Raw genomic sequence first — 18,561 nt, 5'->3', positions numbered from 1 at the left:
TAGAAAATAAGGAATGGTCAGAATTAAAACAGACAAATTAGTCAGTTTAGGGATTGTGTTTATGTGTTCCCTCCCTTCTTAGGGGGTAGTCAGAGTGACAGTAAGGCAGTAATACTTGAAAGGGGGGCAGAGGCGGTTGCTGAAGAAGCAGTAGATGAGGGGGTTGATGGCACTGTTCAGGGCTGGCAGGTTCTGAATGATCACAGATGCGTAGAAGCGCTCTTTGGTCTCTGGGAGTATGTTGAAGTTGTCCAGGATATCAAAAAGAAAGTAAGGGCTCCAACAGAGAACAAATGCTGCAGAAGAGACAGAGAGGAAGAACTTGGCATTGGATAGTTTAGCTATTTAGCAAGGTAATTACACACTCATGGAGAGACTGTCATAATGCATAAATATTTGTTCATGCAAAAAATTGTCTCCCTATTCAGGATCTTATTTAAGAGAATAGTTATTAGATTGAGCTTTTATTTGTCTTTATTTTTATTTTAATGCCTATAAAATATATTATGTGTGCTCCTCTAAGTGTTTAGAATGCTCCCTCTAGACATATTGAGACACTTAAACTACACAACACATAAAGGGTAAATAGGTAGCCAGTTAAAGCATCATCAGTTATAGTGAAGTGCTCTTTTAATGGTCCCCCGAGTGAGCAGCCAATCTAAATGTACACACAACCAAAGTGCCGTTTCATGACAGCGCTGCCTGTCACAGCCACCTATTAAAAGAAGGCTCTCAGACACCCAGGAGCAAGGAATGGCACTCTTTCACACCACATTAAGGCAAACCGACATGTCATTTGGCATGCTGGCTGGAGGTGCTGTGCATATGGAGCGTGCAGGAAGATTTTCTAATTTCCTGTACTGCCATTTGTGAGATGAATTTGGGAAAGGAAAGAGGGGATTGCATTGCTCATAGACTCTGCTTTTGTTGAGAGGTTGTGGGGGGGAAAAAGGGCCAGAGATCTACCTTTATTTGCAGGCACAGGGAATGAATCTGTCCCTCACAAAATTTCTGTCATCTCTTTTCATAAAGGCTTTTGATACAGGCTTTACATAGAAATGCCCGGACAGGCAGTTCTCTCAACTAAACTTAAAGTACCTGGGTTGCAAACATACAGATATCTATGAAATCAGACACGTGATCTCTTTCTGACTCAGATGAGACAGCAGAGTGACCTCATGCCTGCTTTCTTGTCATATTAATCAGTATATCTGCACTGGCAGTTAGCTAAGCACTCATTGAAAGTGCAAGGAAGAGGTAAACACCCCTCTTGTTTTTTAGAGTAACCAAACTGGAGATGTCTGTGTAGAGATATCTGCAAAACAGCAATACACATCATCAGCGTATGGAACATAGCACTGACTATCTAGAACTTCGAGTGCCTTGAAAGAAATCCATGAATATTAGGTGCCTTAATCTGTTTGCATGTCAAGAGATGCTGGGTGCCTAATATTTTCAAGGTCTGCTGATATACTGAGCATCCAGGTAAGCTCTTAACATCTGGTGGCCTTGCAATAGCAGTTGTGTCTGACAAAAGCTTTCTCTGATTGCCATGCAGAAAAGTTCAGACACAGAGAAGCTGTTCTTGATCTTATGAAAAGTATGAATCATACCAGTCTCTCTCACGTCTGCAGATGCTGCCACTACACAGCGAGCTAAGCACCTCAGTAGTGGCTATTATCACAATATCCTCCATTCTGAATTTTGCATAGTGATAGAAAGAAAAGAGAATTCTTTTTTGTTGCTGTCAGGGGATGACTGTCAGCCCTTGGGAGGTAATAGCTCCTGTTGCTTTCCTGCCTGTCTCTGGCAGCTGATCACAAGCCCTGTGTGATGCTGGTTTTATTTATTCAGGTAGAATATCAGCCTCCTAATTTCATCAGAATAATATGATTTCCCTGGGAGGCAGAGAACACCTGCCCTGAGTCATCTGCTGCCCAGCCAGAAGAGGAGAGCTTATTCTTTCCATCTCAGCAGGCAACACACATGTGACATCAAATCCAATTGCTCCACATCTTGCCTCTCCTTCCTCTCTCTTGCACCACCCCAGCAACTCACATGCCATAGTAGTCTCTAAAAGACAACTCAGTTGTCAGATCTTTCAGCAGTCTGGATGGGAAGGTGGTGACTGCTTCTTTTATTCCTTTTAGACAATGTATCTCCTTTATTTTCTTTGTGCACATGAGGGGCAGTGCATATAATTTCATTTGTGTCTTATTTCAGATGACTAAAATAGGAGCATATCAGCCAGAGGAGAGGGGAAGGACAAGGTCAGAAGACAAGTCAGGAGTCTAAGCTCCTCTGAGCCATCTACTGCACTTGGTTTGCTGATGATGGAGGCTGCTGAAGAAAAGCATCTTACTAACATCAGTATCCTCCCTAGTTATCAGCTGTGAAGCTTTTCACTTACCAAGGACAATTACAATGCTGTACTTGATGGCTTTCACTTTTGCCCTGGATATGAACCCACGACTGGTGTAGCCAGCAGAGGTTTTGCCACCTGGGAAAAGAACAGTTCAGCTAGTAGAAGATTAGGACTGGTACCTAGATGTGTTAGTGTGTACCTTGGCAGGCAGCACAGGAATGCATGGTCATTCAGGAGCTCAGTAGTTCCTGAAATTTGGACACTTGCAAGTCTGTTCAAGTCAGAGACTCAAAACCTGAGCTACTCAAAATCAAAAGGGGAAATGTAAGCAGAATAGATCTTCCTGAAACATTGTGGCATTTATGGGCTTGGGGTGGAACACTCAGCTCCTTTTATGGCTTTCCATGGCCAGGAATTTCAGATCTTAATCAAAATCCAAACTTGCAAGGACATGTGAAAGCACAGGAAAAGTGTTATCTAGGTATATGCTAGAAAAAAATTATTCTGGAAATGGACAAAGTTCTAGAAATAGGGATTCTAAGTTCTAGAGTAAGTACTTTTTAATCATGTTCTCACATATGTTTCCTATTGTTTTTCTAAACGGGTCTAAGTATCAAAAGAGAGAAGGTAAATAATGTAGGAAAGGGTTATGGATAAGCAATTACATAAACCCCATTCCCACTGCAGTGTGGCACTGCATGTCCAGGCATTCCCAGGTTTGTGAGGACCAGCTGGAATTGACTCAGGAGGATGGAGTCATGTATATGCTTAGACTCACCAGGACATCTGGATATGATGGCAGCTTGAGATTTGCTCTTCATCCAGATGGTTCGAATCACAATTGAGTATATGACGCTGTAGAAGGGAGAGAGTCATTGGTATTATTAGGCACAGTAAATTTAACAGACATCCCAGTCTCTGTGCTCTATGAATACACTTATCTATGCATAAGGAGATCAGAGATGATGGGACTGCATAGGAAACATAATAAATGACAACACCAATAATAAGTAAGATGTGACTCTGCAATAGTACTTTTCAGAGGCAGATCTGAAGTTTTTGCCATGGAAGTCCTTATGGTTGTCCTGGCTTTGTAGATGCCAAATCTGATGCTTAGAGGAATGCAGTGATTTGGCCAAAATCATGCAGGCAAGAGATCATTGGAGATTTTTCACTGACTGAAGTCAAATCTGCCTGGGTGCCAGTCCCAGGACACCTGCTCTGAAATGAACAAAGCAAGGGGAGGGACCTGTTTTTGCTGTATGTACACTTCTGTTTTGGTGCTACTTCATAAGTATAAAGCTGATGAATAAAATGGTACCCTGAGGAATTTAACAGGGGCAAGATCCATGGGTAATGCAGTTAAATACAGCAGTGTTCAATTTTGGGTCGTAGCATCTTATGGTGGAAATCAAGGTGGACAGAAGTATCAGGCAGATGGGAAGAGTTAGATGATTCAAAACCAGATGCACCACAATTTGCATATTTAGAAAGGAATATACATATATTTTTAATAAAAAAGATGAAAAGTACCCTAGTACACACTGACCTTGGATAGTTATGATCTTTCTCTAGGCAATAACCAATCCGGACTTCTACTGATTTAATATAGAATAAGTAAAAATAATTCCTTCAAGCTGAAGAGATGTTTGAACCCACATCCTGCTTGAGGATGTTACCTTTTCAGCAGTTTACATACAAAAGATATGAGGCCTTGCTGTCTGCCTTTTCTCCTGCAAGTGTGCATAACTTGAAGCTAAAATCACTAAGCAACAGCATACCTTTGACTGCTGTTTTCCTTGTCATTCGCTAAGGAAGACAAAAATAATTTAAGAATATTTCAGCTAATGCATTCAGGTTGCCATGTTTTCCTGTTGCAATAAACCAAGCATCATAATAGAAGTCACTGTGGGCCTTTTGCAATATATCATAGTATTTTGGAGTGTCTGGGGCAATCTGAATATTAATTGTCATAAACCTTAGTGGTGTTTCTGTGAAAAAGGTGCAACTAAGGAGATTATTTCTGGATGCTTTATAGAGACAAAAATGTGTCTTACTGTTATGTGAGGATTTTTTTTTGTTATCAGAAGAGGCATTATTCTTATTAGACCTTTCAGAGTGATGCATGAAGCTTTCCAACAACAACTTTAATTGCTGGACATCCTTGCAAAGGCAGTATTTGTGCACAAAAAACTACTAGAGGTCTGGATGTTTCCTTTCTGTGGAAGTTTGAGCCATCTGGTTTCCAGGCTCATAATGTGAGAGCTGTAAATTCAATGTGCAGTCTGGTTTGTGCGGCAGAGCAGTAGTAGCCTTGCCCAGTGAGGGGTTTGCATGCATCTGCTGCAGACTGCAACTTGCCCTCCTTAATCCCTTCAAAGGTCCATTTTGGCTCCCAGCTGACTTGAACATTTTCCTTTTATCTCCTGGCTTTTCAAGAGCCTGTTTATCTAGCAGTTCATACACTTGAGAGTTTCTATTTACTTTGTACTGACAATGGTGGAAAATTCACATATCATTTCTCCTTTGATTGTTCCAATGAATAAGAATGTATTATAATGATAATTGTCAACTCAAGAAAATTTCCAGCCAACTCTTTAAAGTTCTGTTCCAATTTTCTTCCTAGCCTGCTGTCTCTAGCCTAACCTTTTTATTTTCAATTAAAACAGTATCCCCACTGATAGACTTGCCTGTGTCCAACAGGACACATTCAAAGTTGCTTAAGCATCAGAACAAAGAAGTAGTCTCTGTAGTCAAAATACTTAAGCTCCCTACTTCCAGCCAAGTGCCACAAGAATTGAAATATGAAGTCAGGCTCCTCACATACTTTCCCTCTGACCCCAGAATTCCTGTCCTCTTGGCTGCAGAGCCTGGGAGGAGCATGATGTTCACCAGATGCAGTTACAGCACCTGTCTTCTTTGTGGGCATTTTACAGATGAGATTACATGCTGATTCATTTAAATCCTTAACTTTTAGAATTCCAGAGGAAAACTGAATTCCTGTTTTAATCCAGTGTCTCATAAAGTGGTGCCAACATAATGGATGTGCCAGTGTTTTTGTCTTTGTTCATCTTTCATTTCTCTGTAGCTGAAGCCACTGGAGCTTTCCTTATTGAGAGTGGACCAGAGGTGGTACGAAGTTGCTCAGGGTGGGTGTCAGGGAAGATGAGTCACTTGTCATACTAGGTAGATTTCCCAGCAACTGTTTTGCCAGCCACAATTATGCCTATGTGATTTAATTGCTCTGGGACTCCATACTGTAGTAATGCCTAATCTTGTTTTTTGCCCCGGCAATAGGGCTAAGAAATGAGTTTCCAGATATGTGTTACTGAAAGCTTAAGATCATAAAAGGCAGCTGCATGTGTGCTTCAAAACCATAACAGTAAAAAGAGAGAACATATGGAACAGAAGTATTTTTCTTACAAGAGAAAAGCAACTTTTTCTCAGACTGTATTTGTAGCTCTTTTCTTTCTGTAAAAGGTGTCTGGAGGGGTGTGCAGAGGTTGGTCAAATCTCAAAGGGTGGGAAGAAATTCCCATTTGATGGAAAATGAAGTGGCAAATGAGCAAAGAGTAGCAGAGAATAGATAACAACTGGCATTCAGAGGGGTGTTACACAATGGTCTGCACCATTCTGACTATATTGTAATCTCCATTCCCTTCATCTGGACGTTGAGCTGCTCAGGCTTCACTGACAAGGTGTAAAAGCACATGGTACACATTGCCACAAACCTCCTTTTGCAACCTATGTAACATGCCTACATGCTGCTTGCTCTTGTCTACACTGAGAGCACTGGGAGATATGATGTGCAGTTCTTCAGGTCCAGGTGTTGTCAGGGTTCTTTGTGTCTGTAAGCGCATAGTGCACTGATCTTCCAGACCCTCACTGGGCTTCCCCCCTCACTTAGGGGCTATATAAACACATTCTATAGTAATTTTAATGCTTTGAAGAGCACAGGATAGAAAGGACATGCTGTTCATCTGAGGATGTGGTGATTTTTCTAGACCTGATAAAAATGCATATCTGGGAAGGTGGCAGGAAAATACAAGAATATGGCTCACATTATGGATGAATATCAGCAAATTAAATTATTTGTGTCTTCTAAAGCAATTCAGCTTGATCCAAATTCTGAAGGATTAAGATGCATATTCATTGTAGCATGTTATCAGTTAATGGTGTTGTTTAATATGCCTCATTGGCTTTATCCATGTAAGCAAGTAACTTATGGTTAACCATACATATGCTAGCATGGTAGTCCCACCCGATCTTTATTTTTAATTTATAATCACTTTTGCTTTGGAAAAAAAAAGTCTTCTGGTAAAGCTATGTATTGATACTAACAATCATCACAGTTATTGATCTGTCCACTCTTTAAACACAGACTGTTCTTTTGAATAAATAATTATATTATGACAGTGTCCCAACTAGCCTCAGTAGTTTCTAGTAAAATGAGTTTTTACCACATTAAAAGTGCACTTAAACTGCCTGCTAATTGCTTGTATTTATCATCCAGCATTGTCTCTTGTTCCTTATACTTTATTTGTGCAAAGTGGTGCAGCTGCTTTGTTTTATGCTGGCTAATTTACAGCACTATTTATCTAAAGATAAATGGCATATGTAACCTCATCTGAACAAACCATTGCAGGCATATGTAATGCGTAAGTGAAGAGATGGGCAGATATTACAACATATGTGCAAGATCTAGGCTTTTTTATTTAGAAATGGAAATTGCAGGCAAAAATTAATGTGCTCGCTGAATCAAGCTCAAAAAATGACCTTTGGTATTTTTATTAATGGCATTTCTAGTCCCTTTATTTGATTTTATTCAGAGAAATACCTTTTATTTAATCTGTTTTTTTATTTCATTGCAATGCCTTGGGTTTAGTTCCATATTTTTCCTTTTAGCTGATTCTGGTTTTTCTCTTCTAATTATTTTTCAGCTGCTCCAAAGCAAATGTTCTCTTTGGAGTTTAGATTTTAAACAGCAGATGGATATTTTTTCCTCTGTGCTTCAAGAGAAGGTTTAGCATTCTTTTTAAAACATGAATTTGCAATTATATTAGATAAATGCCTATGTATTACATTTATAATGTTAAAATATGAAAAATATATTTAGCGATCATGAATAACAGCTAAAAATCCTCTGAATTTCTGGATACTCAAGTGCCAGAATGTAATATGTTTTGGCACAGAGTAGCAATACATAACAGAAACCCAGGAGCTCTCCTGTCTCCCCATCACAGGATCTGAGGGACCCAGGTGCAAATATTTCCAGGAGAGCAGTGTGTAATCTTGATTTGACCTATATTTAACCTCTGTTTAGCAATGCCCCAGAGGTTTTCAACTATCACAGATACCATTTGAGCTTTGCTTGGCATTTCTTGGCATAGGAGAAAAGGTTTTAGTAATGAGTGATGACAATTGTCCCAGAATTGGAAAGAACTAATTACTGTAGATTTCCTAATTATTTTTTCTGAATTTTCTGAGCTTTCATAGGTTGACAGTAGAAACTGCAGAAAAAGTGGTAGATTAGTCTAAATAAGACAGAACAGGACAAATTTTTAAGCACTGTAAAGAAATACCTGATGCAGGATCTGTCTCTCCCTGAGCAACACTGACATAGTGGGGAGAAGGGAAGCTTTTACATGAAAAGAACAAATATTCTCCCCTTTTCTCAGGTCTCAAAGATAACTGCACACTAGGGTTAAAATTACTAATCATAGTTTTTCATTCTCTTTTCATTATTCAGGTTTTGTTCATTTGTATTATAATCAGATAAAAAAACACTTGCTGACAACCCACAAGGTGTTTGATAAGTGATTGCTGATTCTCCAGTTGTGAAGAAGTGGTAGGAAGAGACCTCACAAGTATTTAAATCTTCAAGCTGTTGCAGTGTTCTTCGTAGATTACCTTTTTAAATATATACTTCCAAAAGAGAATAAGTGGGGGACAGAATGTTTTCTTTCTGTTCATGCTTTGGCTTGGAATCTATAGGACTTGCTCACACCACATCTGGGGTTTAGCTTGTCAGCAGAAGGGTTTTCCAGACTGAGCATAAGGTTATCAGCTAAATAATTCATTCCATGGGCTGCAGTGTCATGAATAACACAGCTCCTGTGAGTTAGTTGAAGGCTGTCAGGAACATGTGAAATCAGCTCTACTGAGAGAGCTGAGGGATGGATGAGAGGAGCTTAAAACACGATGGTGTCTGGACTGTAACAAGTGAAAACAGCTCAGCCAAAGCAGCATATCTAGTGTAGAATTAAGTCCTGCACCTGAAAAGTAAGATTTTATCCTTTGTATTCACTTCAGATGAACAGTACCAGAAAAAGTGCTGTCATCAGTGAACTGCTTTGCTCTAGAGGTTAGGTTTTCAGCAGATTCAAGTAGCAGAACTAATTAAGAATTAACTCCGCCAGCCAGTGTCCCACATTGCGTCAGGCACCTGCCATGCAGCTAAATCAGAGTGCTTCAGCAGAGAAAATAAAGTAGCTGTGCAAATAATATGAATTCTTGCAGAAAAGTTTCATTTTTTCCCTTGTCTGCACCCCGCCTCACTTCCTCAGTAAGTGTGACATGTGTCTTGGCTTCAGGTTTGTATTTATTCATGGCTTTTTAGATACTGATCCTTGACTTGTCAGTTACACATTTATGGATTTTCTCTCTATCATTATGTTGTGGCCTTTTTAAAATAACATCTTCAGCTAAGTGACATTAAACTTCAAAAAAAAATCACGAAAGACCTTCCTTCATTTACCAAATAACACCTTTCATTTTTATAATTAATCGCTCGACAGAGTAGCACATAAATATGATGTACATGATCTCCTCACCCTTATGAATCAGCATCTCATTTGTTACTAAACCTACTGTGCATCAGAAAGTATAGGGTAGAACAAAACTTTTGCAGAGAAACTGAGTTCAAAAAAAAATCACGAAAGACCTTCCTTCATTTACCAAATAACACCTTTCATTTTTATAATTAATCGCTCGACAGAGTAGCACATAAATATGATGTACATGATCTCCTCACCCTTATGAATCAGCATCTCATTTGTTACTAAACCTACTGTGCATCAGAAAGTATAGGGTAGAACAAAACTTTTGCAGAGAAACTGAGTCAGATGTTATGTTAACAGCCATTACTGCTGTTCGCAAATTGCTTACCAGAGTATTTATGTGCTGCAGCCACATCAGGTGGATTAGCTTTAAACTCCTGGACTGCCAAGAATTTTTCAGTAAATAGATGTCACACCTGGAGGTTGTGTTGACAGATGTTCTACAGATACATCAGCTGGGAATTTGCCACCGTCACTTGTATGTTTGAGACTCAAAAAAAAACCATTCTGAAAAATAGCCAGTTCTTTCCAAACTGCATGGCATTATTTTCATAATGTCTCTGCTGACCTTGCCCTGGTGATAGTCCTCTTTTTTTATGTGGTTTTAGATAATCTTCTCTGTTCTGAAGAAAACAGTATCAGTGACAACTAGAAATAAATGGACACAAAAGCCTTCTTCACTGCACCACCCCCCTTCTTTCCTCCCAGTGCCAGACACCACTTAGGACCTGTCAAAAGTGTGACTTCTGCTGGCAAGGATACAGGAACATTTGTGTTAATATGCACTGAAACTAGGAACGTGTCTGGGCAGGTGACAGGCACTGTGCTGCCCCTGGCTGCAAGGCCAGTGTTTGAAGTTCCTGTCCTGCCATAAACTTCTTGTGTGAAAGTTGCTTAAGGTTAAAGCCACAAAAATTTTAGGATGCTTTATTCATGTCTCAGCTGTCAGGGCAATCTCATGAAGTGCCAATTTCACTGCCTTTCCCTTTCCCCTTGTGTCTTCATCACCTTCTTGCTTCTGGGGATTTACTGTAAAGCAAGTCACAGAGCTGATCTGGTTTGAATATCTTCCTTTGGCAGGGAGGAGGGGAGCATAATGTCAACAGCTCTGAAATATTTGTTGCTCTGTAGCTTGTCTTTTCTTGCCAAACAAGTATATATGGCATGTATAAAGGAGTAGCTGATCTGTAATAGAAAGCATGCAAATCTATATATTTGAGTGTGAAAGAGATGTTTCACACACCTATGGAATGACTGGTAACTGGACAGGCTGTGGGTCTTTCTCCTAAACCACTTCAGATGCTGGCTAGGATTTTGTGGTTGCTAGCTACTTGGGAAAGCTCATGAAAGAATCCCTCTTACAGCAACAGCCAGCCTGAAAGTTTTCTAGTGCTATTTCTTTTCACTGTTAAATTGCCTTTTGTTTTGTTAGCGTATGTTTATTGGGTTTGCTGCTGGTGCTGGGCTGCAGATCTACCCACATTTTTATTTATATATTCCCAAGAATACATTTTTCTTTATTTAAAACTAGGCCAGCTTTAAGAGACAGGAAAACATACAAAGAGAAATGATCCTATCTAGAAAGAAAGAGCTATTGGACAACTTGGGAGTAGTTTTTCTCTATTGCTATCTTGACCTTTCTTTAAGAAGAACTTTTCATGATTTTCTTTATTATATCTGTGCACTCTGGCACAGAAATGGAAGGTTTAGCAAACTGACTTGCTATGAGCAAAGTATAAAAGTAATTCCTTGTCTCTAGGCAGCAACACTGGTCCATTTTGAATCTGTATCAAAAGGTCTGCTAGATGAGTTCAAACACCACATGATTTTGATTCTATTGGAGATAAACTTGTTTCTGTTAGAATCTGCAGAACTTAATCTCCATGATTAAACAGTAAGAAACTTCAAGGCACAACTCAGCTGGAAAGGAACTAAAACCATGACAGGGTCTTTATTATTTAGTTTATATAACCAGTCCTGTCACCATCAAGAAAAGATCGGCCACCCCACCCCGCTCTCACTCAGGGTGATAATGAGCAGGAAGCTGATGGAAGCTCATGGTTTATCACTTGTTGGAAAAGCAGATGGAGCAAGAGATATATCCAAGGGACATGCAAATATAGTTCCTCTCTCACAGTCCAAATAGCCTGTCATCAAATTATGTGTGAATAAAAAGGAGTCCTAGCAAGCCTGCTTTGCCTCTAACAAGAGGAGATGGACATCAAGAAATCCTACTGTAACCTTGCCACTGAGAGGCAAAAATAGGAAAGGAAAGATAAGGGCTTGGAGAACAAGTTACTGCCACTGACAGCCTTTTGGAGCAGTTAAGAACCCTCTCTCCCCTTCCACATCAGATTTTGTCTGCTGCTTTGTATTGGTAGCTCCTCATAGCTAGATATTTTTTTTTAACAACAGCTAATGGCAGCACCCAGAGGGAGGCAATAAAATTCACTGATCACTAAACACAGTCTGGGATATTGGGTGACCTCAGCTAGAAGTAGATTTCTGCTTCAGATTGTGATTTCAGGCAAATCAGTCTCAAATATTTGCAGCAAAGTTTTCCCACTACAAAACAGCAAGTATTGTATTTGTTCATTATTTTGGAGTGTTTGGCAACTTCAAATGCTTGGAGATTTCTTTCTGATCCTGGTAAAGGAAGGAACATTTGTCTAGTACTATGAAGCTTGAGAGCACTTCAAGTTAATTTTAGTTTAATTAGTGTTAAGTGTAGTTTCCTGTTCTTTCATTAAAATTATATTTTGTAATAATAGACAGATATTCATGCTGGATTCATAAAGATATCTTTAAAGCCTGAAGCTGTGGAGATAAGTGGACACACTTAGGGATTAATTATTTTTTCCAGAGAAAATATTTCTGGCTATAATACCACATGAAGAACACCCAGGGCAAATACAGCGACCCATGCATTATGTGATAAAAACCAAAGCAGCTATACAGCAGGTATTGAAAGGAAATTGTATGACTGAGCAGAAATTAAAGCATTAAGCTGATTGCACACTTGACAGCTTTCACCACACACTTGCGGCTGTGGTTCAGGCTTACCTGATAATGATCAGAGGAATGAAATACACCAGGAAAGCCACCACTGTCATGTAGGGTATCCAGTAGGAGTCATCAGGCCAGAGAGCCCAGCACTGCACTTCCCCATTGGAGAGATGCCGTTTCCCAAAAATAATCAGAGTTGGGATGGAAAACAAGAAAGAAAGGCTCCAGGCCACTCCAATAAGCACTTTCGCCTGTCTTTCTGTGCAACAGAGGCAAACAGATAGTGTTAGTGGGGTTGTTGGTGTAACTGATCTCATGCAGCAGTACTGACAGAAAGGCAGGGAGGAGGAGGAAATTCTGGGAAGAAAAGGAATTTTATGCTGCAGCTGGCTGATGCTGGAAAGACTGAGAAGGCGAATGGGGATTTCATCTCTCTCTCATGATAAATAGTCATTATGGGCTTGTGTTTAAGGATCCTTGTTTAAGGATGCTTAGTGCCCATTGAATCTGAAACATTGTGAGAAAGACACTGGTCAGGGTCAGCAAATCAGAAACATGAAACGTAAATGGTTCTTCTATGCCACCATATTGGCGCACCTCAAAGTCAGAAAGATTGCAAAACATTTCTTATCAGGAAAAAGAGAATGCCTCAGTTCAGGATCAGAATAAGACTGCATAACTAGCTGTCTTTAACTCCAGCTGCAACTTTACTGTCCCAAAGAAATGTAGTCCTGAAGAGCCTGGGCATCTCCTGCCGTTCTCATGGTGGGGACCAAACCCAGCCATGCCTGGAGAGGACTGCTAACCATGAGACAGGGCAGATGACGGTGCTCAAGTGGCTAGCCCTGTTTTATCTGCTACAGCAGACATTGACTAGGAGATGCTGCTGGACCTCATGGTGAAGAACAGGAGCTGAAGGATCCCAAAACACCTGGCTGGTTTGGGCTACTGCTTCTCCTTGACTTCTGGTCTCATCCACTGCCAAATGGAAAAGAAGTGGGAAACAAAATGATGCCTGATGGCACCCATGGGATTTTGTAAAAATCAATGGGTTGGTGCAAAAAGTCCCAAGGTTTTCATTTTCACTAATCTGCATCTTCTGGCTAAAATCCAAGTAGCTCTAGCCAAAAAGTGTGGGAAAAAGGGGCGGATATGTGGAGTATCAGTGATTCTCAATGAGAGTTTTTCCTCCTCAGTCGGATTCTGAGAGGAACAGATGGGGACAGATTTTTGATCTGGGAAGCTTTAGTGTTCAAATACTTTATTGTCTTAAAAGATACCTGAGGTTGTGTGTGAAATAGAAAATCACTTTAAATTATGCATATCAAGAAGAACGTCTTTCCTCCTTGAAGCTCAAAGAGCAATACAAAAGCGTGTGGGCGAAACATTCAAAAAGTAATTTTATGCTTTATAAAACATCAGTTGCAAATACTCAGTTATCCTGCTCATTTTTAAATGCTACCCACGTTCAGCAAAATATGGTCTTGCTAATCTAGGGCTTAAGGGAACTCTGATGACATCTGCGTAAGTGAGAGGGTTAGATTAAGTCTATAAATATTGCACTGGCAAAGGAGAACTGTCAAGTTTCCCAAAGCATAACAGAATAAACATAGCAAAAGGAATATTAAGAATAAATTTTGAGAAATATTTCCTGACAGAAAGAACATTTCAAATGTGAGCTAAGTACTTAAAACTACATGTATACAAGCCTCAGTGGGGCCCAGCTGTGTATTTCTAAGGGGAAAAGATCATAATTTGGTAATATACCATATACTTTTGCAGTGTATAAAATGGGTAATTTGGCTTGGGCAAGAGTGTATTATATCTTTGTGTTTTATAAAACATTGCCTGCAATGTTAATTTATTCTTGTTTTTAAATGTCCCTTGTGTCCTTGGAATATGGCCTTGCTAGTCTAAAGGGCTTTACAGGGCACTGATAGCATCTAGGGAAGTAGATCTTTGTTTTATCAGACTAATGTTTATTGGCTGACTTACAAGCAGGGTTTTTTAATGTTGTTTTTTATTGCTCTAATATGATCTAAGTGCCAAAAAATCACGACTAGAACTATATATAAATGGAATCAAATAACAGCTTTTGAAATACAATATTCTATTGAGCCAGTCTCAGTATTTCCCTTTAAAAACAACTTTACTGTTTAAGTTTTTCATACTGTGCTGGTCAAGACCAACAGCGAGGGTTGGAGGGGGATTCTCAGCTGTGGGCTCTGGCACTGACTTTCCTAAAGGATGTTTTCATATGACTGTATGACTTTGCTCTGCTTTCACCACCAGTGAGCTATGACAATGGTTTTGTGCACATCTGTCTGCTCCCAGCAACGTGTGTTGGGGAGGCAACTCTTGAAAGGTGTTTTACCTCCTGCCACCATGAATGTCAATGCTATGCATTCCTTTGATAAAGTGAGTGCAACTTTCAGGTTAGATTTTAAAACCAGTGAGAGCAAGCTGTTGCTAAATCTTATTGGTCTGATGGACTTCAGTGTTGTTTTCAGCCCAAAGCCATGCAAGGAACAGTTTACACCTATTTGGGCTTTGTCTTTTACTTAAACAGTTCTTTCGTCATCTGTTGTTTAGTTTGTATCTTGTTTGCATACACCTTTTAAAGACGATGAAACATTCATAAAATGTCTTCTGCTATAGCTTCTCAGTTTCTTTTGTTTTTGATCTTTATTTTGCGATTTTTTTTCTTAATGACCCTTTTGGTTATAGAATTAGATGCCTCACAGTAAAAACATTAGGATTAGAAAGCATAATTCTTTCACATCCTGCACTTTCTGTGGTCGTTTATGTATTCACAAAGTATAAAATATTCAGCCATTGAAGTTTGTTTTCTTAAGAACCATGCAAAGTTCAGCTCATTGCAAATTCTTTTTAAGAGGACTTGAGGCTAGTAACTAAATCACATTTTCTTTTAAGAAAAGATTGTTTGACATTTTCAAAGCAAAATGTGTGTTTGGTGTTTGTTTTTTTTTTTTTCAAGGTGCTATGTCAAGGCTACATGGAAATATAATTTTTAAAATCAGTAAGGTGGAACAAGTCTTATGTTTCTTAATTGAAGGATTTTGGGGGGATGAGTGTTTCATTTTGTAAAGAAATTTGCCACAGGTTGAGACAAAATCATTTATAAAGTTTCTCTGTGTCATCACCAATGACAAAGTTTTGTAAATCTCTTTGTTCTCTATCTGCAGAGTAGCTGAGGGCATTTCAAAAACCTCCCGCATGGCACCTCTGAGAACAATAGCTGGGTGCAAAAGATGATTATTTAATGTATATTCCAGAAAGTAGCTATGATAAATACACCTCTCTAGATCCTTCTTTTGGATTTACAGCTGCCTTCCTTTTCCCTTGAAACATGGTTTTTCCTTGTCCATCAGTGTGTAGACAGGTCTTGCCAGAGGCATGTGGGCTTTGTCAGTGTTATTTCTGCTCGAGAACTTTTTCCCCTGCCCAGAGCTGCACCCAGCTGATGACTCTGCTACCCCCAACAGGCAGTTTGCTTTTCTCTAGCCTTAAAAAACCCCAGCCAAACAAAAACCTTTATGGTATAGGTACAGGAAATGGGACTGGGTTAAGAAAAAATGGTTTTTATGAAGACTTGATGTGATTTGGTGTGGGTTCTTTTTCAACTTCAAAGTGTTTTCCAAAGATCAACCATCAAATTCTTTACTATGCCCAGGTGGTATTTTAACAAATGCTGCTTTCCCTGTACCAGGCATAAAGAAGAAATGGCAGTGGGTCTGTTCAACAGCTCACCCTGCTCAGCCTGCAGGTTTATGAGGCCCCTGCCCTGCCTTGTGCAACACCATCAGGAGCTGCAGAGCACACTGCACCTCCCAAAGCTTGCTGAGAAAACCTTCATATCAGTCTCCCCATTCTGAAAAAGTTGATCTGCATGCTGGGGAATATGAGGCTAAATTTCACAAAAGTATTTGAAGTTTTCAGACCTTAACATCTGCCAAAGCTACACCACTGCCTCAGCTGTGATTGATTCATAGGTTTTTAAGGCCAGAAAGGACCATTAATCTGATCCCCTGAATAGAGCCGTCTGGCAAAAGTCATCATTACTCAAAAATAAGAATGATATTTGCATCTGATTAAAGCACATCTTCAGACCTCATGGTTCTTGTAACTGTTCTTCTTCTTTCCCACCTGCTATTTCTGTTTATTCACTTAGTGCAACATACTTAATGCCCCACTTTGGCTCTGTAGGAAAGGAATACGTTTCTTTAAACATTATTGCTAGCAAGGCAGAATGTATTTGAGTGCTGTAGAAGAAAAAAACCCCAAACAAATAGATTATAAATCCTAAGAAACAATAGATATCCAGACTTTTATGCCACAGATCTTGAAGTTCTCATCAAATTGTTGTATGAATTCTCAGTACCACACTCTCCACTCAAGCTATATTTTAATGTGAATAAATAGATGATATAGATGTTGCAGCTCCCAGAGTGAGTACAGTTGTACAAGGGATAGCTTTTGCCCAAAATAACCTTCTAAAAATGCTGGAAGATAAAGAAAACCACAAATTTTTAAAATGTCATTTCATTCTTTGCTAACACAATACTTTTAAAAACTGCTGAAGGCTAAGTGGAGTTTAATAAATCTTGAAACCACAGCTCCTTTGTCATTTAGAAAACTGTAATGCAGTTCAAATGTAGCTACAGCAAGAATGAATAATTCATGACAACAAGGTTAAGAATTTTGAAAACTAAAAAAAACTCCAATAATATCCACAGCAATAGCAAGGTACAGAAATTCTCCTACCTCCTTGCAAGAACTTCATAGGGTAAACTATGGCATGATAGCGGTCTATGCTTAGTGACACGAGCACGTATGTTGAGGCATATAGAAGGACCACCTGGGGCAGAAGATTTAACAAGACAGCAGTTGAGACATATTTATTACAGAAAATAATGTCCGTGAGAACTCTGAACTAGGAATATTTGAAAACGTTTACTGAAAAAAACAAAAAACAAAAAAACCCTTGTATATTCACCCGGATATTTTTCCTTTATCTTGTCCACAAAATGTAAAAGATTCAATAAGTTTGAATTAAGTGTTTCAGGTTTAAATGAACACTTTCAGCATTTAGCACTTTTGCTGCTAGAAAAAATTCTGTACAGCATTTTCATTGGGATTTACTGCTGTAAGGGCACAAAGCCACACCATCTTGGGGATACAGGAGGGTATGAAGTTTCTATACCTGGAAGTAGCGAACGACTCTGCAAACAATATCAGGAGCCATAAAATCTCCAGTGTAGCGCCAAATTATGTCAGTCATTATATTTATGAGTCCCGTGAATGAATCTGCAAAGAAAATTAACTGAAGAAGCATTAAAAGAAGCAAATAAATGACTGCAGGTGAGACACTTAGTCAAGTATGACCCTTAGGATGTATCTGCTTCCCCAGTCCTGAAGGCAGCCAAGCCGTGACCAGTCAGCCCAGGATGCTAGAGGAGCTGGGAAAGCCTTAGAAAACACTCCTCATTTTGTGCATTTATTCTCTTATTCTCCTAATTTACCATCAATCCATTCAGACAGACAGCAAGATTCCCCTAAGCATGGGAGCCCACAGGGGGTTTCTCATGAGCACAGCTTGCCTCTGCCCTCTGGGCTGCAGTTCAGTCTGGCTGGCACTGCAAAAGTGTTGGATAGGCTGTGTCCTGAAAGTGCCTTCTCCTCTCCATTTCTTGTAAAGGGATGTGAGGTGACCAGCTGAGATGGCCATGCCAGCCTTAGGCTGGATGCAGGTCCTGGTCTATACCCGCATCTATACTAAAGATGACTAAATTTCACTAACATCCATTTCTTTTCAAATGAGAAATTGCTTTTTTTGTGGGTAGAGGGGCATAAAAAAATTCCCCCTGTTAATCCTACATTCACCTAAATGTTTTAGACTTGTCTGTGAGAGATGTGGAAGGGACTGCCTGGTGGGCTTGATCCAGCAGTGTGCCTGGCTCACTACTGTCTACGAAAGGTCTTCAGGTTCTCCATGAGGTGTAGATAAAATATAGTACCAAAGAAACCGTAGGTTAGTGTCTAAGTGCATCAGCTCGATCCCAACTGTGTCAAATATTGAACTACTTAATGTCCTTTTTTCTTTGTCTGTTATTTCAAGAAAGAAAACCTCCTGCAGAAGCACCTGGAGTGATAACCAAATGCTGCTAAAGTTAGCAGAAATCTTGTCAGGATTTAATTTGCAAACTTAATTAATTAATGACTACCCATGCCTTGTCAGCTTAAAGCTAACCTACTTATGCCAGTACTATTAAGTTGGCCAAATTAAATACACCTTAGGCTATCTTTTTCTTTTCTTTTTTTTCTTTTTTC

The 18,561-nt window shown here is 39.5% G+C and overlaps 1 protein-coding gene across 1 annotated transcript in view; it reads right to left on the bottom strand.

Moving 5' to 3' along the window:
• Positions 1-78: 78 nt before the first annotated feature.
• Positions 79-18,561, bottom strand: part of NPSR1 (neuropeptide S receptor 1) — a 57,444-nt gene continuing 38,961 nt past the window's right edge. The window contains exons 3-6 of the mRNA XM_009081409.1: positions 12,268-12,469; positions 3,144-3,220; positions 2,411-2,500; positions 79-296 (exon numbers count right to left, since the gene is read on the bottom strand). Coding sequence (XP_009079657.1) covers positions 79-296; positions 2,411-2,500; positions 3,144-3,220; positions 12,268-12,469 — 587 coding nt within the window. The remainder of the gene's footprint in view (positions 297-2,410; positions 2,501-3,143; positions 3,221-12,267; positions 12,470-18,561) is intronic.

The sequence above is a fragment of the Acanthisitta chloris genome, unplaced genomic scaffold (genome assembly GCF_000695815.1).
Source record: "Acanthisitta chloris isolate BGI_N310 unplaced genomic scaffold, ASM69581v1 scaffold15450, whole genome shotgun sequence".
NCBI classification, from domain to species: domain Eukaryota; kingdom Metazoa; phylum Chordata; class Aves; order Passeriformes; family Acanthisittidae; genus Acanthisitta; species Acanthisitta chloris.
The sequence above is the reverse complement of the archived record's forward strand: the minus strand, read 5'-3'. Positions and strand labels throughout refer to the sequence as shown.